Source organism: Eublepharis macularius, chromosome 12 (assembly GCF_028583425.1).
Source record: "Eublepharis macularius isolate TG4126 chromosome 12, MPM_Emac_v1.0, whole genome shotgun sequence".
NCBI lineage: Eukaryota > Metazoa > Chordata > Lepidosauria > Squamata > Eublepharidae > Eublepharis > Eublepharis macularius.
The window spans coordinates 20,520,962-20,545,901 of NC_072801.1; the positions used below are offsets into that span (position 1 = coordinate 20,520,962).

At 41.9% G+C, this 24,940-nt stretch overlaps 1 protein-coding gene across 1 annotated transcript; it reads left to right on the forward strand.

Annotated features, from left to right (window-relative positions):
- Positions 1-9,203: 9,203 nt before the first annotated feature.
- Positions 9,204-24,051, forward strand: LOC129340055 (cytochrome b-c1 complex subunit 2, mitochondrial). Its single transcript, XM_054994607.1, has 14 exons — positions 9,204-9,319; positions 10,833-10,925; positions 11,029-11,178; positions 12,300-12,364; positions 15,021-15,077; positions 15,450-15,574; positions 16,871-16,968; positions 18,372-18,429; positions 18,646-18,741; positions 19,834-20,033; positions 20,380-20,460; positions 22,008-22,084; positions 23,303-23,456; positions 23,789-24,051. Exons 1-14 carry the CDS (start codon positions 9,275-9,277, stop codon positions 23,870-23,872), a joined length of 1,383 nt encoding a protein of 460 aa, XP_054850582.1. The 5' UTR covers positions 9,204-9,274; the 3' UTR covers positions 23,873-24,051.
- The last annotated feature ends 889 nt before the right edge of the window (positions 24,052-24,940 follow it).

Below are 24,940 nucleotides of genomic sequence, written 5' to 3' on the forward strand. Positions count from 1 at the left end.
AAAGATTGTTTGCACCTTGCAGTCATATAAACCCTGTTTTATTTTCTTTTTATTTCGCAGGAAATGGAGTTTAGAGTTCTTTCTCTAAACTGTCGGGGTCTAAATAATATTATTAAATGCAAAAGGGTCCAGGCTACACTGCTGAAACAGCATCCAGATTTTTTGTTACTCCAAGAAACACATCTTTCAGCAAAGGGGAAACAGGTATTCAAATCTAGCTGGTGGAACCACCAATACCTAGCTCATGGTAACTCCAAATCCAGAGGGGTGGCAATTCTTATTTCAAAGAATGTTAGATCTGAAGATATAGTAGTAGAAAAGGACCAGGAAGGTAGATACCTATTCCTTAAGGGTAATTTCAACACAAAGAAACTGACACTTGCGTCAATATATGCTCCCAATTCTAATCAGATTTCATTTTTAAAAGAGACCTTTTTCAAACTTAAAGTGTTTCAGGAGGGGGACATTTTATTAGGGGGGACCTAAACTTAATAGCTGACCCTAAACTAGACCATTCAAAACAAAACAAAAAAAGAAAATCCAAATCTACTTCACTTGGGCTAAATTCATCTAAAAATAGTCAACTTGCTAATATCCTAAAACAATTAGATCTAGTTGATGTGTGGAGAAATCAACATCCTACTGAAAGGGACTATACTTATTTTTCCCCCAGATTTGAAACATATACTAGGATTGATTACCTGCTGGCATCTCCAAATCTACTACAATATATCTCAGATTCAAAGATAGGCCCAATGAGGTGGTCTGACCACTCATGGGTAGAATGCGCATTAAAGCCCTCAGAACAAAAAACCAAAACACCAAATTGGAGTCTTAACAAATTTCTTTTATTTGATGCCGCAGCTCAAGAAGACATATTAGAAGAAATACAAAACTACTTTAAACAAAACTTAAATTGTGGTGTTCCAATTGAAATAATCTGGGATGCAATGGAGGCTGTGGTTCGGGGCAAGTGTATTGCAATTGCTTCAGCCTACAAGAAAAAGAAAGAAAAAACTAAATTGGACTTAATGGAGAAAATATCTTACTTGGAAAAGGCCCATAAAAAAACATGTAATAAGAAAATCTATAAAAAACTTTTAAATGAAAGGAAAAAATTGGAAGCCCTAGAAACCACAACTATTCAGAAAAATCTAATCTTTCTAAAACAAAAATATTGGCAAAATAATCCCAAAAATCTGAAATTACTCTCTTGGAAAGTGGGGGGGGGGGGGAAAAGAGCCACAAGACTAATAAATCAAATAAGAGATGAGGATGGTCAAATTCAAGTAAAATCAGAATCTATTCTTGCAGTCTTCCAAAATTTTTATAAAAATCTATATAAGTCAGACACTCCAAATTTAGAAACTGTCAATAACTACTTGGGAAAAGCAGGGCTGCTTAATAAGATTACAACAGCTCATAAACAAATGGTTGATCAGCAAATCTCAATTACAGAAACTCAAGAGGTGATTAAAAATTTGAAAAATAATAAGTCCCCTGGTAACGATGGATTTCCTGCTGAATATTATAAAAATTTTTCACAACAGTTGGCCCCTCATCTTACTAGTGTTTGTAATGCAATATTAGAATTGGGTGTAATGCCTCCCTCCTGGACTGAATCACAAGTGGTGGTTCTCTTAAAACCAGGAAAGGATGCTACTAATCCTGCTTCGTATCTCCCTATAGCTCTATTGAATCAGGATATGAAAATATTCACAGCCATCCTAACAGCCAGATTAAACAAAATAATTTCTAACTATATTAAGGAAGACCAATCTGGCTTTATACCAAACCGCCAACTAACAGATAACATAAGAAAAACACTGAATATCATTAACTTTGGGAAGCAAAATAAACTTAACTCTCTTATTTTGGCGTTAGATGTGGAAAAAGCTTTTGATCGCGTGGAAATCCCTTACCTTATGGAACTATTACGGAAAATGAATTTTGGAGATAACTTTCTCAGAGCAATTCAGTCATTATATGCTAGCCCCACTACCTCCATCAAAATTAATGGTCATAAGTCGGGGAAAATTAATCTACTTCAAGGCACTAGACAGGGATGTCCGCTATCCCCACTTCTTTTTGCTCTGGCTATTGAACCATTTGCAAACCATATTAGATCATCTCCCAACATAAAAGGCGTTAATATTAATAACAAAGAGTACAAACTTTCTCTGTTTGCCGATGATATGGCACTTTACCTTTCAGACCCTGTGTTTTCAATGTCTGAATTAGAGACAATTATGAAAGAATTCTCAAAAGCCTCAGGCCTAACCATCAATAGCAACAAGAGTGAAATTTTCCCAATATATTTACAGTCAGACTTGCCCAATCTCATCAAAAGCAACTATCAATACAAATGGGTTAAAAACATTGGAAGTACCTAGGAATTAAAATACCTATAAATTTAAATGATCTCCTGACATCAACTTTAGCGAAATCAATCAGTCAATCAACACTATATTAGAGGAATGGGGGGGAAATTACCTAACCTTGCTCGAGAGAATTAACCTAATCAAATCATTTATTTTCCCAAAATTTCTATTTATGTTCCGGGCAATCCCTATCGTAATACCAGACAAAAATTTTGATCAATGGCAATTTAAAATTAGTAAATTCATTTGGAATAATAAAAAACCCAGAATATCATTGGAAACTTTAAAAAGAAAAACCAGCAGAGGTGGACTAAATCTTCCAGATCTGAAAACCTACTATGAGGCTAATCATTTGAAAAATCTGGTGGTAATAGCAAATGATTTGATTGGACTAGATTGGAAAGACATTGAACAGAGTTACCTGCAAATTAAGTGAATGCATTTGGAACACAAATTTAGAACGCCCCTCTACACTAAAAAGCAATCCCTTTTTATTAAGCGATATTAAAATCTGGGACAGAATGAAATCTAAATTAGTCCATCCATTCTCTGTAGTCTCATCGTTTGCAGGACAGCACTGGTTCCCACCAGCTCTCAGCACCCACTCATACAGATGGTGGAGGCTGAACAATAAAACTAGAATAATAGATATCCTTGATAAAAAACAATTACAAGAAAAAGCAAAAATAGAACAAGGCAACACGACAAGAGCCCCATGGTTTGAATATCTTCAGATCAAGCATCTCTTTGAGTCGCCAAAACTCAAAGAATCTATAGGCAAGCCACTAACAAGCTTTGAAAGAATCTTAAAAGAAAGATCAGTAAGACAGAAGGGTATCCTGTCTAAAATCAATTCAATTCTATTGGAAGAAAAACAAAAATGCTAAATTTTGTCTTATCAAAATATTTGGTTCAAGGAATGCAAAATTGACCCTTCAATACATGGAACATGATTTGGAACTCAAATAATTTCCGTACAAATATAATAAACATCAAGATGCAAACCATAAAACTGATTTCACATTGGTATATGACCCCAATCAAGCTCCATGATGTCAATCAATCTCAGTCAGCCACCTGTTGGAAGCAATGCGGTCAGCTGGGCACATATTTTCATTGCTGGTGGGAATGTAAATACATCAGTTCTTTTTGGGATAAAATAATTAAGGAAATTGAGGTCATAACAAGTTATGTGATACCTAAGTCTCCAGAAGTAATATTATTAAGCTATTGGGAAAATCCTGGGATTCCTACTTCTAGCCTTAATATTATATTCTCACTTCTGGCACTAGCGAAATTATCAATAGCTTCCTTCTGGAAACAAAAATCAATCCCATCCATAAATAACTGGAGAAGTCGCATATGGGATCATTTTGTCATGCAGAAGATTTCTGACCAGCTGGCACAGAGAGAAAACCCGAAACATAAGTCTTGTTTTCTTGAGCAATGGGTACCAGTACTTGATTATTTAACCAAAGATGAACAATGGTCTAACAACAAGGTGAAACAAGACTTATACTATTCCTTGGCCTATTTTTAAATATTACACAGTTTTATTTACAAAAGTGTTATCTGACCCTTACACCACTAGGCAATTTATAACCTGGTCACTGCAAATCAGAGATGTGTTTTCAATAATTGTTACATCATTTTATTTGTTTTAATTAATGTTAATGTTCTTGTCTAGACTAGATAGTAGTTTAGACGTTGATAGTTGTTGGCTGTTACTGAAAAGTACACTATTAATTTGTTTAAAATTGAAGTTGAATATTTTCTGTTAATAATTTCCAGATGTTGTATTATAAAAAATTTGAAAAACATAAATAAAATACAATTTGGTTGTTGTGGGTTTTCCGGGCTGTAATGCCGTGGTCTTGGCATTGTAGTTCCTGACGTTTCGCCAGCAGCTGTGGCTGGCATCTTCAGAGGTGTAGCGCCAAAAGATAGAGATCTCTCAGCGTCACCCGAAGGCTTTCACGGCCGGAGAACGATGGTTGTTGTGGGTTTTCCGGGCTGTAATGCCGTGGTCTTGGCATTGTAGTTCCTGATGTTTCGCCAGCAGCTGTGGCTGGCATCTTCAGATCTCTATCTTTTGGTGCTACACCTCAGTTTTAGATATGGTATTTCCACTTAATTGAATGCCTTCTCTATATCAAAGGCCAGAAGTAATGCAGGGATTTTGTATGCTTCACAGAAATTAATTATAGTTAAAGTGTTACGTGTATTGTCAATAAGATTCCTTATTGGCATAAAGCCAGTCTGGTCAAGGTGAATGTAGTTAAATTTAGACAATCTTTTGGCAAATATGCTGGTAAAGATCGGTTGCGAAGATTTAGTATTTGTAATATGGTTGCCCTTTTTTGGAGTAACTACTATTTCAGCCTCTGACCAAGATAGAGGGATGCTACCTCCTAACATAACAGAGTTGCATGTGGCAGTTAGTGGAGTTGAAAGTAGGTGAATGTATTTTTTTGTAAAAATTTGGCAGGGAATCCATCCCTGTCTGAAACTTTGTTATTTTTTTCAAGGATTTGATAGTGACTGTAACATCTTCTGTTGTGATTGGTTGGTCAAGATATTGTTTATGTTCTTGTGAGTTTTTTTGCAAATAATTTCCTGTGACGATAAATAATTTAAAATATGATTAGTGTCAGGATTGTCTGATGTACAAATGGTTTGGTAGTATTTACAGAATTAGTTTGAGTTTTTCCTGGGTGCCTTTAATAGCTTGTATAGAATGTGAGGAGGTTTTTTCCTTTAATTTTCAAGCAAGTAAGTTTATAGATTGGGTGGCCTTTTTGTGTTCATCTTCTAGTTTTCTTATTCTAGATATCATTTCATTTCTAATGTTTTCTTTTTGCTCTTCATGACAGGAGGCAATGGAGATGAATTTCCCTCTAAGTACCACTTCCATAGCATCCTATACATGGATTTGAGGAATGCCACATAGTTTGTTTCTATTGTTTAATTTCTAGAGAGACTTCAGAAGAAATTAATTTGTTAAATAAAAGTGATTTATTTAGTTTTCAATTTCTTTGATGTCATTTATTCTCAGTGTACATTCTGTCCAAGCATAGTCTGTCCACAACTTGTCACCAATCCTTGATGTAAGAGTTTGACTAATTAATTTAGGAGATAAGAATATGTCATTTAAATATGTAATTTAGAAGATAAGAATATGTAATTAATCCTTGTGTATATATTGTGGATAGAAGAGAAGTATGTATAGTCTGTTACCAGTGGGTTTTGAAGATGTCACTAGATCAATAGATAAAGCCTAAGAGCCATTAATTGATCTTAGCAGCTTAGTAACTGTATTGTTAATTTTAATTGCTTTGACACAATAGGAAGTAAAATTTAAAAGTTCATTCAGAGAGGAGTGATATAAATGTTTACTGCTGCTGACACATTGATTTACCCGTGCTGAACGAAAGCAGAATTGAAAGCCAAGAGAATCGTGCACTCTGCATGAAGACAGCTCGCCAGCTTGTTTTGATCTACAAGCAGCTCTCCACACTGAAAGCAGTGAAAGCAGCTTTCTCAGTAATCATGCTTTGCGGTATTATCCAATAAAATTTTTAAAGTCTGTATATGTACACTCACACATTATGCAATGCATTTATATTTTGTATCACTTTCATATTTATCAAGATACTTAATTTCACAGGTCAAGGGATGGCGTCATGGAAATATAAATAATAATAATAACTGTGCTTATATACCGCTCTTCTACACATATTAGTGCCTCACCCAGAGCAGTGAACAAGTTAGTGTTATTCTTATCCCCACAATGGAGCTGGGGCTGAGAGGAGTGGCTGACCCAAGGCCACCTACTGAACTCATGTCAGTAGTGGGATTCAAACCAGTAGACTGCTGATTATGGTTTAGAACACATACTTAGTGAAACATATGCATTCTAAATAACACTGTATTCTAGTATTCTTTTTCTAGTATGGTGTATAACTGGTGCTTCTTTATCTTTGACAGCCAATTAAAAATAGTGAACAGTATCAGATAAATGTTCTGTAATTGTTAGCGGAGACCAAGGATGACCTGGTCATGTAACTTTTCCTGTCATTTTTACTATCCATATCGCTTACCTTGCAGCTGGGCATAGTGGTACTTTTGGCTAGGTAGAATGTCACATGATTGGAAATAGTAAAAAAGAATTAAATTATGATTGGTTTTATATTTATCTATGTTATCATATGAAAAGATCTTAGATTTCCACATAAGATAATATATAAAAATGGTAATCCAAATAGCAGATCAGGGTTTTGGCCAAAAGAAATCTCATGAAGATCTAGGCAGGAAACTTATCCTTGTAATATGTGCTACGGTAACTTGAATGCATTTCATCGTTAATCTGACTGAGTTAGATTTCATTAAAAATGTTAGGAAACTTAATTCTTGTGTTCATCTGTTCTATTTTTCTATGTTTTATTTAAATAATCATTTGTATTTTGATACCTCACTTAATGAAAAAGACAAGCGTTTGTTAATGAAAGAAGCCATTAAACTCTTAGGAGAAGTCTGTCTCCTGGTTGGGAGAGTGCAACAAAAACATCCATCCTGTTTATTTTGTACTGACAAATAGTTTCTTTAAAACAGAGAAATGTGTTTTCAGTTATCACTTGAAGGTATCAAGCAGCTCAAGATTTAAGATAAAACTACCGAGTATTTAATACTTTTTATTTAATGATTAAAAGTTATGTTTATATTTATGCCTAATAAGATTATAGAAGCAATACTGTTTGAATTATATATATGCTTATTTGAGTTGGATTGTTAGTAAAACTACAATTTTATGAAATTTTTACCTTTTTATAACATTACAACATTGTACCACAAAAGTTTTAAGTTTTGCATGAAGAGGTTGCGAAAAATAAACATCCCTATCCCCATCCCCACCCCCATCCCCATCCTGTGGCGGGTGGTGAAGGTGGTGGGCGGTGGGTGGGGGAAGACGAAAGACGAAAGACGAAAGACGAAAGACGAAAGACGAAAGACGAAAGACGAAAGACGAAAGACGAAAGACGAAAGACGAAAGACGAAAGACGAAAGACGAAAGACGAAAGACGAAAGACAAAGACAAAAAGACAGCCGGGCCCCCGGGGGTCGCGGCTGCGCCGCTCCCCCCGACGCCCCCCGCCCCGCCTGCGGCGGGCCGGGGGCCCCCGGGGGTCGCGGCTGCGCCGCTCCCCCCGACGCCCCCCGCCCCGCCAGAGCCCTTATGGCACACCCAGGGGTTGTCATTCCAGCATGGGGCCTGTCATTCCAGTCCCAGAGCCCTTCTGTCACACCCTGGGTCCGTCATTCCAGCATAGAGCCTGTCATCCCAGTCCCAGAGCCCATCTGTCACACCCAGGGATCGTCATTCCTGTCAGGGGCCTGTCATTCCATTCCCTGAGCCCTTCTGTCACTCCCAGGGGCCGTCATTCCAGCACAGAGCCTGTCGTTATAGTCCCAGAGCCCTTATGTCACACCCAGGGGTTGTCATTCCAGCATGGGGCCTGTCATTCCAGTTCCAGAGCCCTTCTGGCCCACCCAGGGGCCGTCATTCCAGTCAGGGGCCTGTCATTCCAGTCCCTGAGCCCTTCTGGCACACCCAGGGCCCTGTCAGGGGCCTGTCAGGGTCCTGTCAGGGGCCTGTCATTCCAATCCCTGAGCCCTTCTGTCACTCCCAGGGGCCGTCATTCCAGCACAGAGCCTGTCGTTATAGTCCCAGAGCCCTTATGTCACACCCTGGGGTTGTCATTCCAGCATGGGGCCTGTCATTCCAGTCCCAGAGCCCTTCTGGCCCACCCAGGGGCCGTCATTCCAGTCAGGGGCCTGTCATTCCAGTCCCTGAGCCCTTCTGGCACACCCAGGGCCCTGTCAGGGTCCTGTCAGGGTCCTGTCAGGGGCCTGTCATTCCAATCCCTGAGCCCTTCTGTCACTCCCAGGGGCCGTCATTCCAGCACAGAGCCTGTCGTTATAGTCCCAGAGCCCTTATGGCACACCCAGGGGTTGTCATTCCAGCATGGGGCCTGTCATTCCAGTCCCAGAGCCCTTCTGTCACACCCAGGGCCCGTCATTCCAGCATGGGGCCTGTCATTCCAGTCCCAGAGCCCTTCTGGCACACCCAGGGGCTGTTATTCCAGTCAGGGGTCTGTCATTCCAGTCCCAGAGCCCTTCTGGCACACCCAGGGGCCGTCATTCCAGCATGGGGCCTGTCAATCCAGTCCCAGAAGAGGTTATCTGAGCCCAGACACTTTCCTTCAAAATCCATTCCACGTTTTCTTTGCACCTCTTTTTTTGCTCTAATGTGTTTCAATGGAGCCCATGCAAGTCAATGGGCATTCCAGTTTCCCATTATTTCCTATGGGCATTCGAGCCTCTCCCATTATTTCCAATGGGCAATCCTGTCATTCGTTTTAGTACATCCCTTCAAAGAACGTTGATGTTGTGGATTAACCCTAGTCTTCGTTTGCGGTTTCTCATCTAATTTCAGACCTACGCTGAGCCTGCTTATCTCCGGATATCTGATGACATCGGGCGAGTTTAGGCTATCCAGATTATAGGAAACAAAGGGAAATATAGAGAACATGGCCAAATTGGAGGGGGGGGGGTGCGAAAGAGACCCTTTAATTTTTGCTTGTGTCATTGAAGGGGTTGTACAGGATCCCCTATGTAATGCCACCCTCTTTTTTCCCCGCATATGGACATCTCTGCCAGCTGCAATCGGAAACCGGAAGTTTTCTAGAAAACCATCAGCACCGAAGAGAGCACTTCCTATTTCTCAGTGGTCCAGCGGTGGGAAAGGAGCGGCTGCGCGGTGCATGCCGGGCAGACAAAGTCTTCCTCTGCTGCTGCCATCTTGGTTTCCTCCTTGGGAGGCGGAGGGGGAGTCTATGGAGGCGATGAAGTCCGTCCCGCTTGCGGCGCGCTGCCTCTCGGTGAGCGGGGATGGCCCGGCGGAGGAGAGACGAGGCGGCAAAGCCGAGCAGCCGCCTGGGGAGGGATGGCGAGGGGAAAGCGGCAGCGACTGACCTTGGCTAGGGCCTTGAAGGGGGCGGGAGGCAGGAAAGAGGTCGGTGACAGTCGGGCTGCAGAGGAGACCGAGCGGCGAAGGGCACTCAGCGGGACAGGCTGAAGGTCACGCCCAGGCACCTTGCGGCCGCCCTCTTGACCTGTTAGATTTCAGCCTGCAGGACTGGCCTCTTGGGCATTACAGTCTAAGGTGCGTGGCCAAGGGGCGGCCACTTTATCTTTCGGCCTATAGACTCCATTTGGATCGCTCTCTTCCTCCAAAGCATTCGGGGAGGCCTACGCGGTTCTGCAAGCCTTGAGTCCAGTCCCAACAAGATTTCCAGGGGATAAGCTTTCGAGAGTCAAAGCTCCCTTTGTCAAATACCTTATGATATTATCATCATCATCATCACCATTACTGTTATCATTCGGCTTCTGTAATCACTCTCCAAGATAAAAGGACAGATGGAGTCGCATCCTAGCTGTATCTGAAGAAGTGATCCATGGCTCACAAAAGCTCATACCCTACCACTAATTTTGTTAGTCTTATAGGTACTACTGGACTCTTGCTCTTTTCCATCGTTACTATTATTACTGTAATATATTTGCTTATAGTCCACCTTCCTCAGTGAGACTCAAGGCAGATTACACAGTGTGAGATTAGTACAGTCAATATCAAGTAGTTTAAGAGGACTAGGCCAAAGACCCCCAGTGCATTTCAGGGTTCTCTGTTTTATCCTCATGACAACCTTGTGAGGTAGGTTAGACTGAGAGACAGAATGTGACAGGCTCAGTGCCACTAGACTTTTGCTACAGTAGACTAATGTAGCAACCCATTTACAGTTACCAAGATCACCCAGCAAGCTGCTTTACTACTACTTTTCTATTCTTTTCTAAAACTTTGGAAGGCAACATGAATGACAGGCAGGAAATTCACCAGGGCGGTTTCTACAAGTATCACCTCTTGAATTTCATTAACTTTGAAGGGAGCAAGTTCCTTGATCCCCACCAGCCACCCCCACCAGCCACCCCATGGAACAGATGTTCTGTTCCAAAAGATACCAGCAGGGTTTTTGAAATACCCTTTGTAAAAATGCCTCTTATACAGTTTTGCAATATCTTTTGAAGATAATTCTAGCTAGGATTCTTCTTTGGAGCATGAGGAGGAAATAATGTTGATGAAAATAAATGCAAGAGGTGCTGTTTAGTGTTCATTAAATAGACAGGAGGAGCTGTGGCTAAGTGGAAGTGCTTCTACTTGTCATGCAGAAGGTCCCAGATTCAATCCAAGCATCTCTAGAAAAAAAGAATTTCATGTACCACAAAGAACCGTAAAAGTGCTGTAGCTTTAATAAGAAAATGCAACGCGTGAAACTTTTTCTAAGCTTGTGAAATATGAATTTGTCATGATTACCTTGTAATTTTTTGTTTTCTTGTTAGAAGAGGTTTTACTCTCTCAAAACTGCACCAAAAGTTGATGCCTTTTCTGCAGCAGAACGACCAAAAATACAGCTGCACCCACAAGATCTTGAGGTCAGTATAGAACAGAAATTCTTTAGTGTTTGTATTAATTGGAGGAGGTTGCAGTGAAGCAGCGATGGGTAATATGGATCGTGGTCTTCTCTTCTAAACGCAGATCACAAAACTTCCCAATGGCTTAGTGATTGCCTCTCTGGAAAACTACTCTCCTGCCTCAAGGATTGGGGTCTTCATCAAAGCAGGCAGCAGGTATGAGACCACGGCCAATTTGGGGACGGCACATCTGCTCCGTCTTGCCTCTAACCTGGTGAGTTCTCATTTTTTGCTTATTCCTTTGAGTTTGGACTAAATGATAAGTTATTTAGGGCCATTACAACCGTGCACTTTGGAAGGTAGCAGGGGCACTGGCATACTGTGTGGGCATAGAGTCTAGTGCATCAGTCAGAATTAGGGGTGCCAGAACCCGGTGGGGGCGGGGGAATCCCCCACCCTCGCCCCCACATCCTGCCCCCACTTACCTGGCCAGCAGGGGGGCGCGCACCCTCCGTGCGTGCTCCCCTGCGGAGCTGTGTGCTCCCGTGGATTGGGCCCATTTTGAGGCACTGCGGAGCGCCCCTGCCCGTTTTGGTGCGGATCGGGCCCATTTTGGGATGCTGCGGCACACAGGAGCACTCCCGCGCTCCACAGCAGCTCAAAATGGGCCCAATCCAAGCCAAAACAGGGTCATTTTGAAGCACTGCGGCGTGCAGGAGCGCCCCTGCATGCTGCAGCGCCTTGAAACAGGCCCGATCCATGGATGCATTTTGGGCCGCTGTGGAGTGCAGGAGCATTCCTGTGCTCCACAGCAGCCTCCAACATGAGCCCCTGCAGAGTGTGGACGTGTGCCCCCCCCGGTGTGCAGCGTGATGACATCACTTCCGGGAAGTGACGTCATTGCGCCTTGTGGGAGTGCACCCCCCCCCCCCGCGGGTGAGAGGTAAGAACCAGGCCCTGATCCCCCGCTGGGAGCTTGAGGGGACCTGGCGACCCTAGTCAGAATTTGAGAATCCTGACAGTCATGCACGTTTCCTGGTTGTTATCTTTGCCGTTCACCTGCGAATCTTTTATCAGCAATATATTCAGGGAAGAAGGAGGGAGTATAGGATGGGTTTAAATAGCATTGCTAGGAAGGCTCAATCCAGACAACAACCCCAAACCCACATGGTTAAAAACTGTGGCTTAGTGTGAATTAGTAGCACAGTCTACATTCTGACGGTAAACTAGTATTAGATTTGAAGTGGGATGTTGCAGAAATAGGATCACTGAACAGATCCTAATGTCAGTTATGTACCACATATCTGGCTTACGAGACCCAAAGAGGCAGATTTTTGTAGACTTCAGTTGCACCTTGACTCCTGCCGTTGAAAGTGCCTCTTTGGTTTTCTGTAGACCACAAAAGGAGCGTCTGCCTTCAAGATCACTCGGGGCATTGAAGCGGTTGGGGGCAGCCTAAGGTTTGTAACTCCTTAAATCTCACCTGTGTGGTGAAATAATTGATTGCTGTATTAGACATCTGTACCACTTTTCCTCGTTGCTCAAACAGCACAATAAAAGACACAAATGACGGCCATCGATAAACCTGAAACGTGAAAACCAAGTCTGTCTTGAACAATACAACCTTCCGTGGCTGCATAAATTAAGAGCTCCATGGAAATGGCATTTGTGTGTATGTGGCTTAAAATAGATAACTGTCTGGCTTGCTGACTGGCTTTAAATTCAGCAAGATTGTGGCAATTATAGAAGACGTCCAAGACACGAGTGTGCTTCATTTTCTCCAGCTTGAAACATTTTAATGTTAATACGCCTCTCTTTGAAAACTGCGTTTCTGGTAACCATGAGGTTTTATGACTTCCGGTTTCATAAAAGACGCGCAAGCCATAATCCGTCAGTTATAAAGAACAGAACAAAGAGTGGTAGTCAGACATTAGTGCTGTACATAATACCTCCAATCTTTCCTTTGCTGTGCATAAATCAGAACTTTCAAGCTGGGCTTGGATCCCTTCGAGTTTTGTTCTGTGTGTGGCACCTGAGGAAATGTTCTTTGTGTTATGCTGCCTGGTCCTCAGGTGCTGTACAAATGAGTCAAACTATTGGTCGAACAGGGTTGGTCTTGCAAAACCATAGTGTGCAGAAAGGCATTTTAATGAAGGAATTAGAACTATAACAAATTGGAACAGTCCAGGAGCATCTCCCCTTATAATGGGAGAAGATCGTATCCAACACAATGAGTATTCTAGGTATTAACTTGAATTGTCTTCTATCCTTATATTTACTTACTACATTGTTTATAGGATGCTTTTTTAAAAGATGGTTGTTTCCATTGCCTTTTAATTTTGTATTACTGCGTTGTTCATTGGATATCTTATGCTGTAGGAGTACATTGCCTTTATTCTGTAACCCACCTTTAGTCTTAGCAAGAAAGCTGGGCTATAAGTAAAATAAATCAATCCATCAGTTAATAAACACACAAGCAAGCAAGGCATTAACTGCCTTTAAATAAAACTGGTGTCTGACCAAACCCAGTGTGTAAATTATTTCAAGAGTATATTCATGATTTTTTTGCTTTGATTTAATTTTTAAAAGGCAGTTAATGTATTTTAATTGATTAAATATGCAGGCATTTATACTTGAGTAAAACAGTAGCTCTCAGAAGGAGGGCATCCTTTCGGATGGGTTGTTTGGCTGGCTGCATCCTGGCTTCCTGTCCCCAGCCAGGGGGAGGCACCCTCTTCCTGCAGTTCTTTTCCGCATAGGAAGTAAAAATATGTTTTTTGGTTTTAGGTAATTGTATCCCACCGGGCATGATCTTATAAGAACTTTTCCCTGCTGTATGAATGTAGAGTTAAAATGCCACCACTCAGGCGGTTCCTGTAGTTTTTATAATTACTTACAGGAAACATAAAACGTTTTAAGGAAATGTGCTTACCCTGTTAAGATGGGGCATTTTTTTAGTCGCCCCAATGTTAATTAACTTTGCATTGCTGCCTCTGTTTTTTAAAATTTAGCTTGTTCATTTTAGCCAAAGAGAGAAGTTCCAGAGAAGTCAAGTATTGAGCATATAAGGCATCAGTTTAATTATAAATAAATATTGTAGGGTACATTTATGGACCTTTCACATTCCTATTGTGTTTGATGCATAAATTCAAGTATGTTATCTCTTTATTCAGTAACATTGAAATTATAAGCTGCTTTGGGGCACTTGCTTGTTGGGTTTTTTGACATTTTGTTATAAACTTCTGTGTATATTGATGCTGCTGAATTGGTGGTACTGAATGGGGTGGTTTCATGATTTCTGGGATAGCTTGGTCTATTGTATTGTTTTATTTAATTTTTTAAAACTGTGATACTAGATGTAACTTTTTCTAGGTGACGTGATGTATGCTTTGGGAAATCTGTGATGGCCTATAGCTACAGACAATGAATCTATTACTTGCTGTGTGATAAATATCAAGATTTCAGCAAGTGGTTATCTTTAGTGAGTTATTGATAACTTTAGGTTGCTTAGATTAGGTAGAGAGAGTCACAGTGCAATCCAAGGAAGAGCTTACTCTTCTGAATCTATTGTGGACTTAGAAGGGTGTAGCTCTTCTTAGGAGTGCTCTGTAAGGTCACTGTTATTAGAACCAGGGCTTTTTTTCTGGGAAAAGAGGTGGTGGAACTCAGTGGTGGAACTCAGGACCGCACAATGACATCACTTTGGGTCTGCAGGAACAAGGGGGGAGTTTTTTTAAAGTTTAAATCGCCCTTGATGAAAATGGTCACATGGCTGGTGGCCCCGCCCCCTGATCTCTAGGGCAATCTAAACTCCCCTCTGTCTGGAGATCAGTGGGTGTGGCCACTGGTCATGTGACCATTTTTAAGAGGTGCCAGAACTCCGTTCCGCTGCGTTCCTGCTGAAAAAAAGCCCTGGTTAGAACTGACATATAAGATGCAGCATAGTGTGTTTGTGTGTGTTTTAACACACATTCACATAGATATTTTGGGTGGAAGTAAACAAACAAACATTGTCAATTAAATTAAAAAACCCACAATGGAACTAAACAGAAATAGCCTGTTAAAATACACTCATCTCATATAACCTTTTGAAAAACATTTCTCTTTTTTCTTTAGTGTGGCCTCTACCAGGGAGAACATGATCTATTCTGTCGAATGTTTGCGTGATTATATGTAAGTTAAATTTTCATATTGATAAAGCTGTAGAATGCCCATCACACAAGTGGTTATTGATCATGCCTTCTAGATATATGGAAACAAGCAGCGTTTATTCTTTGTCATGTCAAAATGTAAGGTGTAAGCTCTTTTTTTTGTTGTTTTGGCTTGTCTCATTCTGCAAAGTATTTTGGACATTGGCATTATATAATAGCTAACCTACGATTGAGGCCCACGTTTTCTGAAGGAATTTTGTTAAAATTTTAAAAAGTTATAATTCTCATTCAACAAATTGCTTTATTTGAAGGATGCTATGGCAACACTTTGAGAGCCCCAATTTCTTGGGTTGTTTTAGCCTTTCCTAAGATATTTTTTTCTTTATTTATTCAGTGATACTGTAATGGAGTACTTAATAAATGTCACAACGGCACCAGAATTCCGGCCCTGGGAAGTAGCGGAGGTTCAGCCCCAGTTAAGGGTTGATAAGACTATTGCCTTTCAGAACCCGCAAGTTGGTAAGTGTCTCTAAGCTATTTGTTTTAAGCAAATATACATTGCAAAGTCATTTTTAAAGTTCTTGAATGAGTACTTTTGTTGCTCTATAGCTGGACTTCACAGCTGGATGCTTGAGGGGGAGCCTGTAAACGGTTGCTTCTAGAGATGAAATTATTCATGTTCTTCAAAAGATTTAAATTGCTTTTGTACTTGTGATGGTTTGTGCTGGCATCAGTTGCCACGTGAAAGGGGTTTGGGCTTGTGTTTTCGTTTCCTTGAGGCAGCAGCCATCCATGTCAAGAAGAGTTTTGAAAGTGATTTATTATTTAACCAAAGGATGTGGTATTTCTGAGGGATACGGTGAAAAGCCAGTGGGCCTGAGGAATGGCTTAAATGTGACAAGCTGATAGTATTTGCACCATAATAAATAGTTTTGCCCAAGCTACACTACATAAATCCTTCATACGACCCACAATGCTGGCGTGGCTGCAAACAAACAGGCTCTTTTTTCCACTGCTGGTGGAATTGCCCTTTGATTTCACATTACTGGAGCCTGATCATGATTGGGAAAATAACTAGTCATGTCATTCAACCACGTCCTGAACTTGTTTTTCTTAATTTGTGGGGAAATGAGGACATCCCCATAACCTGAAAAGATCTAATTTCAATTATGATCAGTGCGGCCAAAGCCATAATCACAAAATCATGGAAATCTAAAGTCCCACTCACAATACAGCCTTGGATTAATAAATTATGGGAATTTCTCGCAATGGAGAAAATCACAGACCGCATCTCAACCGCTGAGAACCAGAACTTCCAATCCAATATCTATGAGAAACGGTGGCCTTTTCTCGACTATATGGAAAAGCAAAACAAATACTTGCAGTCAATACCCGACAATCTCAAAGTCATAGCAATTTATTAAATGTTATGTTCTTTCGTTGTCCTTACCACACATATTGTAAATACTGCCAAGGCAATTGATACGCTGCCTCGAGCACATGTTTATATTCATACTGTTTATATAGTTATATGGTTATATAGATATATATATTTTTACTATTGCATATTGTTAAAAAAATCAAAAATAATTTTAAAAAAAACAGTGTTGCCTATAGGTTAGATTGAGCTGATCTGGCCGCACCAGAAAAGAGTATAAACAACCCACATGTTCATGGAACTCCGTAATCCTGGAACTTTTCCTGTTAAAAGGTTGGGGAGAGCTCTGAAGGGATTATATTTCTGCAAGTCACAGTGGAGTTAGGCTATTGCTTTCTTCACTTCGTAGTAAAAATGCTTCATTATTTCTTGGGCAGGTGTTCTCGAAAACTTGCACGCAGCAGCTTATAAGAGCGCCCTTGCTAATTCCTTGTACTGTCCTGACTACATGGTTGGGAAAATTACATCAGAACAGGTAGGACGCTGTTACGGCAATGATAAACTTACAGTGCAATCCAAAGCAGACTTTCCTAGGAGTAAGCCTCACTGAAGAGACCCAAGTAGGCTTCTAAGTAGACCTGTTTAGGATTTCTCTTTTAGACTTTTCCGGGTGTCTGTGGTTGAGGGATTCCACTGAAGGAGCATTTAAATATTTATTTAAAAATTGACCAGTGCTCTCGACACTAAAGGTCCATGAGATGACTACCAAACTTGTAGTGAAAGCAAAGTCAGTCTAGCTATAAAACCACTGGAAACTAGACTTATGGGTGGGCAGAAAAATGGTCAGCAAAGAAACTGGTAAAAATAAATCTTAAAAACCCAGCATCAAAACAATTTATTTAAAGGCCATTAGCTAAGTCAGCACCCTGACCTAGATACCCAGACAAGCTCAATCTTGTCAGATCTTGGAAGCTGAGCAGACTTGGCCTCGGTTAGTAATTGGATGGGAGACTTCCAACGAAGATGAGGGTTGCAGAGGCAGACGATGGCAAACCACCTCTGTTAGTCCCTTGCCTTGAAAATCTCAGCAGGGATTGCCGTAAATCAGCTATGACTTGACAGCACTTTCCACCACCACACCTATGTCATCTCGTAGCAAAAGCCATTAAAATGCCTCAAGCAAAAGTCTGACCTAGTGCCAAAAGAATGATACCAAGTAGGAAGGCAGTGGAAAGAAGATTAAACGAGCCAGGGTACCACTGCAGAGAAGACCTTGTCGAGTAGTGCCTTAGAAGATTTTAATTGCTAAACAGGGTGATAGGGGAACAAGCAGTCCTTGAAGTTCCCTAGTTCCAAGCCATGTAGGGCTTTTAATGTAATAACCAGTCTTTTTAATTATTCCTAGGAGCTAATTATCTAAATCTTTGAACATTTGTCCTTTCCAAAATAATATTTTAGTATAGCAGAATTTTTTTCAAATATGGGAATCTTGAGGGGGTGTATTTAATGAGCGGAGCAGAAAGGGCAGATAAATTTCTCTGAAAGTAGTTTGCTTACCTCTACAGTGTCTCTGCAAGGTCACATCCTTCCCAGTCCCTGAATTCTGGAGCTGTAGAGACAGTTTATTAAATACTCCATTACAGGGATGGCCTCAGTGTGCTTTAAGAGAACTTGCCAAACAAGAGTCCCTTAGACTGGTTTCAAAACACACCTTCTGAGCTTTAGCCCCATACCTGCATGGATAGAAAGCACTATTTCAATTAGCGGAGTTTCTGCCACAATCTTAATCCCGACTGTGTGGAACTAGGCTTGCTTTTGATGCATTTGCTTCTTCTCAAAAGTGTTTTTCAGTACTGTCAGTGGCTTGGTGGCCCCATAGCTGGTTTCCAGGACCACGGGCACCAGCAATTTAAAGTGTCTGTCCTTGTTCCATTCCAGCTGCATAACTTTGTACAGAACAACTTCACAAGTTCCCGGATGGCTCTGGTGGGTCTAGGTACGTATCTATTCACGTGTGCCTTTGGTGTCTATAAGCTGTTCTTTTAAAAACCAAGGAGTTGGAATAAATTCCATGGCTCCACTACAGTCTTGCATCGGGGAAGGCTCTTTCCACCAGAGGAATTGCTTCCACTAGTGGAATGGATTCAGCCCAAGAGCATCTTTTCCTCATGAACTCCAGGTCATTCTTTCTAATGCAAGTGTCGTTTCACAGGCGTCACCCACTCTGAGCTCAAGCAGGTTGGGGAGCAGTTTCTCAACATCCGAAGCGGGGCTGGCTCTGCTGGCGTGAAGGCGAGCTATCGTGGAGGTGAGCAGCTTCTTCACACAGTGCTCTCTTGGTATCAGATTGCAGTGTTATTGAATTGGGTAGCTTGGTGAGCCAGCCATGTGCACTTGTTTCTTTCTGTGAGTCTATTGGCCTGTCCTGTCCTGTCCCTTGAGCTCAGGGCATCTTCTGTAGTTCTTTTCTCTGCTTTATCCTTACAACAATCCTGCGAGTTTGGCCTAGTTGATTTCAGCCTAGCCTAAGGTCACCTTGGTGCCTGACATGCTAGTCTGAAATCCTAGGTAGGACCACATTGCATTTTAATATGGCAGTGTTCGAGTCTTGACTCATAGAGAAGGAATTGCACCACCCATTGCAGAAGGAGAGATCTGCATAATATCAGAATTAGCAGGTAGCCAAGCTGGTCCATCTGAGACCTCAAGCAATGGCAGAATACCACTGATTAAGGCTGATGCTTGTTAGCAACTTTCCTTAACTCTGGAGATTTTTCAGCTTGCTAGCAAATATGGTGGAGCTTGAGATTGGCGCCCAAGAGGACTTGTGTTGAAAGCCAGTGCAACTAGCTCAGGATTACCTGGAGAGGTTCTTGGCTTAGCAGGGGTTCACACCTGGGCCTCCTCAGTCAGAGATTAATGCACAGCCTTTGCACTCATGACAGCCAGAACCCTGGTCCCAGTCACTGTTGGATTCCTGGACGGCAAGTGGGCAGGGGCAGCATTCGGAGAAAATTAGGTGGCTATTTCCAGCACATATGAGCAAATCTGCCTTCCTATACATGATAAGCTGGAGAACTGGAGGGTCTCAGAGTAGTAATGCCACATGGTAGCTATCATGGATCTCAAAGTGGTGGTAAGACTTCCATGAAAAACAGTATTCTTGCTGCTCCTAATCTTCTTCTCTGATGTTCAGCCACAGGGCTGGGAGTGGTTTTGGGCCTTCGGTCGGGTACAGTGATGGCGAGGCTTTGATAGGCTGGGCTAAAACATTCCTCAGAATCCTCTTTAATATATACAGCTTTGCTGTATGTATTAAAGGGTTCTTCTGGCAGGAGGTTTAAAATTGGCTTCCCTGTGATTGGTTAATTTCTAAGACCAATCTTTGCAATTGGCTCAGGTGAAATACGGGAACAGAATGGGGACAGTCTCGTCCATGCTGCTGTGGTTGTCGAGGGAGCAGCCACTGGAAGTGCAGAAGCCAATGCGTTCAGTGTCCTCCAGCACGTTCTCGGAGCAGGGCCTCTTGTTAAGAGAGGAAGCAGTGTTACCAGCAAACTCATCCAGGGTACTGTGAAGGCAACTACTCAACCGTTTGATGTAAGTACTTAGGCTTCCTTAGTCAAGGGTTGACAAGCCAGAGCAAGACAGAATTTACACCTTGGGATTCTGTAATATTCATACAATAACAGATTTTTTTTTTGCCTCAGCAAACATTGTGGCACAATACAGTGGGAGATATATTTTGCACAAGTTCCAGGAGAAGAAAGGGATACAGCTCCTGCAAGAGATTTGCATGGCAGAAACTCCCAATGCATTGTTCCGCATAGATATTGTTAATCTTCCTAACCTCCCGCAAGTTTAAGCACTAATGATTTTTTTTTAGGAATGGGAAAAACGTTTATTGTTGGCATATGTTTATTTGAAAATATTTTCTCTCTTACAGGTATCAGCATTTAATGTTAATTACTCTGATTCGGGACTGTTTGGCATTTATACCATCGCACAACCATCAGCTGCTGGAGACGTAAGTGTTGGTTGGGGAAATAAAAAGTGAGCTAACCATCAATATCAAAGCTTGAAAGCTGACTTAATAAAGGTGTTCATTAGGACTTGTTTTGTATGATTCAGACAACACAGGCTACATTTAGACACCACAACAAGCCAAGGTTTGATCTAATCCCTGTTAGATTCAACATCCAAGGGTTATTTTTTCTTTGTGGAAAGTATGGCTAGTAAAATCAGATAGTACGAACAAAGGTTTGCTAAGCACAGAGGGATACTCTAAATTAGGAGTGTGTGATCTGAGTCCAGGAACTGGGTAAAAAAGTCAGATTTTTGCTAAATCCAGCTTTCCTAGATCAAATTAGGCAATCTCAGATCTGATCCAGGTCCCAGATCAAGACTCCTAGATAAATCTAGCTAAATCTGTGAAATGTGACTTCAGCCTATTGGCTGGCTGTTTCCCTGTCTTGTCCCTCATTTTTTTTCCAAGACGGGAAGGGGAAAGGGGGGGGGGAGTGAGTGACCAGTCCATGTAGGAGCTCTCCTTGTCTGCCTGGCTTCTGTGAGTGACACTGGTTCAGTTGGGATAAGTTGCAACAGTGTCCCTTGCTTCAGTTTGGTTTGGGAGGATTTTTGTTTTGACATGATTCTCTGGTTTGATGTTGCTCTCCTTGCTTCACTTTCATTTTGGGGAGATTTCGTTCCCTTGCTTCAGTTTGGTTCTGTTCGGCTTTCTCTGGGTTGATCTTGCATTTGTGAGTGTGCCTTTGGCCAGTGGCCTCCTTGCCCATGTGTGTCTTGTTTCTGTCTGGAAACCAGCTTGGAAACTTTCCTGCCATAGGAAACAATAGAGAGTGGCTGTGCTCCTTTTTTAGGGGGCACTTTGGTTTCAAGGGGACTTCACTTTGGTTCTGTTGGGCTTTATCAGAGGGGAGTTTGCATTTGAGAGTGAGCCTCAAGCCAGTGGCAGCCTTGCCTCTGTGTGTTTCTGCCTGAGAGCCTCCTTGGAAATGTTTTCCCCATAGGAAACAATGGGGAGTGGCTGGAGGCACCTTTTTCAGGGGCTCATAGAATTGGACTCAGGGGGTCCAGTCTCTCTGAAACTTGGCTGATCTTTAATGGGCAGCCAGGATCCTGGCAAACTTGGTGAAGTTTTCTTTAAAAATTCCTCCTGGGATAGCCCCCGGATAGTTTTCCCCATAGAGAATAATGGCCGGATATATCTGGGATTCTCTAATCTTGTAGAAGTGGATCAGAGTCTCTTTCTAGGATTTCAGGAATCCTGGATTTTAAAGGAATCGCTGAAACCTGGATCGAGAGTTCCTGAATTTTTTGTTGTTGTTGCATACCCCTACTTACAATCCTGCCTTTTTAAATTCCCATGTGGTTTAGCTTTAAAAAAGCTCACATATATGGATGAGCGCGTTGATCTTGCATGCAAGGACTCCTTACTTCGCTGTTCAGTGATGCAGACTGTGTGCAGGGACCCTAGCAAAATGGGGGTAAAGAAAAGGTGGAAGGGATTCTGTCTACTGCAGCCAAAATAAACTCTTTGGTTCTTTTATAAAGGTTATCAAGGCTGCCTTGAGCCAAGTGAAGGCGGTTGCCCAGGGAGGACTCACTGATGAAGAGGTCACAAGAGCCAAGTAAGTGACATCTTTTTCAATTCCTGTCCAATTTTGTTTTCCTGCTAGGACCCAGATTTGCAAGCATAGTGTTTAATAGTCCTTGCTTTTGTCTTTCCCCTTCTGTAAACAAGTCTAGTTTATCCAGAAGCAATGCAGGGCACTCAGTTGCAAATATGTCTTCAAAGCCAAAGTAGTTTTGCCATTTCTGATTAAGTTGTGCAATGCTTTCCATTTCCCATGAATCTGTGAAACCAGCTAGAACCAGTAGGATTGTATCGGAATAAATAACTTATACTTTAATCTCTTGGCATTTTTTTAAAGTAATGCAATCAAACTTCAGGTCTCTGAGGCCAGGGGAGGAGAACAAGGGGAACTTGCAGAAAAATCCAGGACCCTGTTTGGATTTCATACAGTCTTACATATTTCAGTTGGCTTTTTTTTTTGTCTAAGCTAAGTAATTTCTACCCGACTTAAAGCTCACTTTTTAGTTTTTCAAAAGAATCGTATCAATCGCTTTACCATATCAGCTTCTCTGGGGTACTTAGCCGTTTTTTTAGATTTTTTTTTAATTCCTTAGGAGGGTTTTTTTTGCCTAGATGTAGGTGATTAAAATGGAAAAGCCATCCCAAATGCTGGATTTCTAAATACGTAGAATGTGTATTAAAATCATGTCTTTCTGGTTTCTGTAGCTACATATCTACATAGGTTGTGCAGAACAAAGGGGGGTGTTCAAGAGACATGTTTGTGACCTGGGATAAACCCAACAGCTCTTGGGTCAAGAGAGAAATCCCGCCCCCCGCCCACCCCCCATAGCAGTGTATCTTAATGTGCTATGAAGAGTAACCAGTATATTGTGGCATAAGCTCTTTTGTGGGCCTGTCATGGAGTTGGGTGTGTCAGGTGTGAAAGAGCAAGGGGGTAGTATCTTCCCTTGTGGTGATCATCTGCACCAGAATGTTTTCATGGCCACCTGAGGCCTGCAAGCTTATTCCCATAACCTGCAGTTCTGATTCATGATAAAAATAACAGGAAGGCAGCATTTATTTCTGTAAGAAGAGCAATGTGCACTAGAACACAATTGCTACTGTAGATCTTTAAGAAACACAATGAAATCCTAAGCTGAGTTACTCCAGTCTAAGCCCATTGAAACCAATGGGGTTAGACCGGCGTAACTCTGCTTACGATTTCACTGTTAAGTTCTTAGCCTCACCATCTCCTTCCTCTGTATTCCAACAGAAACCAGCTGAAGGCAGCTCTCTTGATGTCTGCTGAGCTTTCCAGCAACTTGCTCGAGGAAATTGGTTCTCAGGCACTGGCATCTGGGTCGTATACTCCCCCGGGTGCTGTGGTGGAAAAGATTGACGCCGTGGCCACTGCTGACATTGTGAATGTAAGTCATGTTCCAGTAGGCTGTGCTGCTTCTCAACGTCAGAGCAGCCGCGATAAACAGAATTCTCTCTTTGGGTGCAGAGAACGATGTTGGGGGAGAAAGGGGAGGGGGATTATTCTACAATACCTACCCGCCTCCCTCAAAGCTGGTTTTCTGCCAGCAAGGTTGCCCTTCCTATACATCAGGCAAGCCCAAACGAAGACCCACGGTTCCTTGACAAGCCAATTCCTAAAATAAATGCACTGTGCGGTGGAATCTCAAGCTGAAACAAGATGCATGTGTCATAATAATCAAATTGTGCTTCGTCTATAATCTTTCTGCTTCTTTTTCAGGCTGCGAAGAAATTTGTTAATGGGAAGAAGTCGATGGCAGCCAGTGGGGACTTGGCAAATACTCCCTTTGTTGATGAGTTGTAGGAAGTTTGATGTGGAGAGGGGCACAGAATCATCAGATTTGTCCCCGAGGCAATTTCATTGAATTGCTACACTCAGTCTTCAGTCTCCTATTTATGGTTCTAATTATTCAGGCCTGTAGGTTACTGTGTCAATTTACATACACTGAATAAAGTGCAGAGTTCATACTCTTGCAAAAGCTCCCAGCATCTTTAATGTCTTCTGCTCAGTTAGTATTCTTTTTTCCTCCTCTGTATTTGCTCTTGAGAGTGGGATATGGTGCCTAACGTAGAATTGAGTAGCTTTAGTGGAGTCTTGAGAACTTTCTTTCATAAATGAATGCTTTTGCTTACAGGGGAAGAACCCAGATCTCAGCATGTTTATACTTTCAAAGAAAAATAGGCAGTAAGTGCTCAGGTGAGGATTTTGCTGCATTCACATGTTCTTTCACTAAGAGCAAACCTTAATCCCTTGCCAGTAGAGAGCTGGACTTGGGATAGGCTGTGGCTCAGTGGAAGAGCCTCTGCTTTTCACATAGAAAAGTCCCTGGTTCAATCCTTGACATCAACAGCTAAAAGAATCAGGTGGTGGTAGATGTGAAAGACCTCCACCTGAGACACTTTTGAGCTGTCAGTTTTGAGTCAACAGTATTGACCTTAATGGTCTGGTTCAGAATAAGAAAGCTTCGTGAGTTCGTCAAAGAAGACATGGGCATTCAAAGGTGCTTCTTACAGCCTCCAAAGCCTGGGGCAGAGCATGGTCTTTCTCCTGATCAACTACCTGAAATCCCATAGCAGGAGATGTTCAGAGCTGAACTTGGAATGACCTTCCATGTGCCAAGCAAAGCGCTTGAGCCTTTACACCTTTCTCCAGCATTAAACCTCACCTCCACCATGGATTCACTGAGTGGCCTTGGGAGAGTCACCGTCTTGCAGTGAGGATTATGAAGACTTCTTGTAAGGACTGTGAAGGCTTCTGTAAAATCTAATGATGTTGATTTCTCCCTGGCAAACCTGTTTTCTTCCCTTACCTTCTCCACTAATCCATCCTTGGCTGCTTCGAAAGCCCAGGGATGGTAGTTGCAGGAGTCAC

What these genes read in the sequence shown, in the direction of transcription:
- LOC129340055 (XM_054994607.1), top strand. Translation starts at nt 9,275, where the DNA reads ATGGAGGCGATGAAGTCCGTCCCGCTTGCGGCGCGCTGCCTCTCG. An exon ending in TGCACCCACAAGATCTTGAG is followed by an intron (nt 10,926 to 11,028) that starts GTCAGTATAGAA and finishes TTCTAAACGCAG; the next exon opens with ATCACAAAACTTCCCAATGG. An exon ending in GAAGAGGTCACAAGAGCCAA is followed by an intron (nt 22,085 to 23,302) that starts GTAAGTGACATC and finishes GTATTCCAACAG; the next exon opens with AAACCAGCTGAAGGCAGCTC.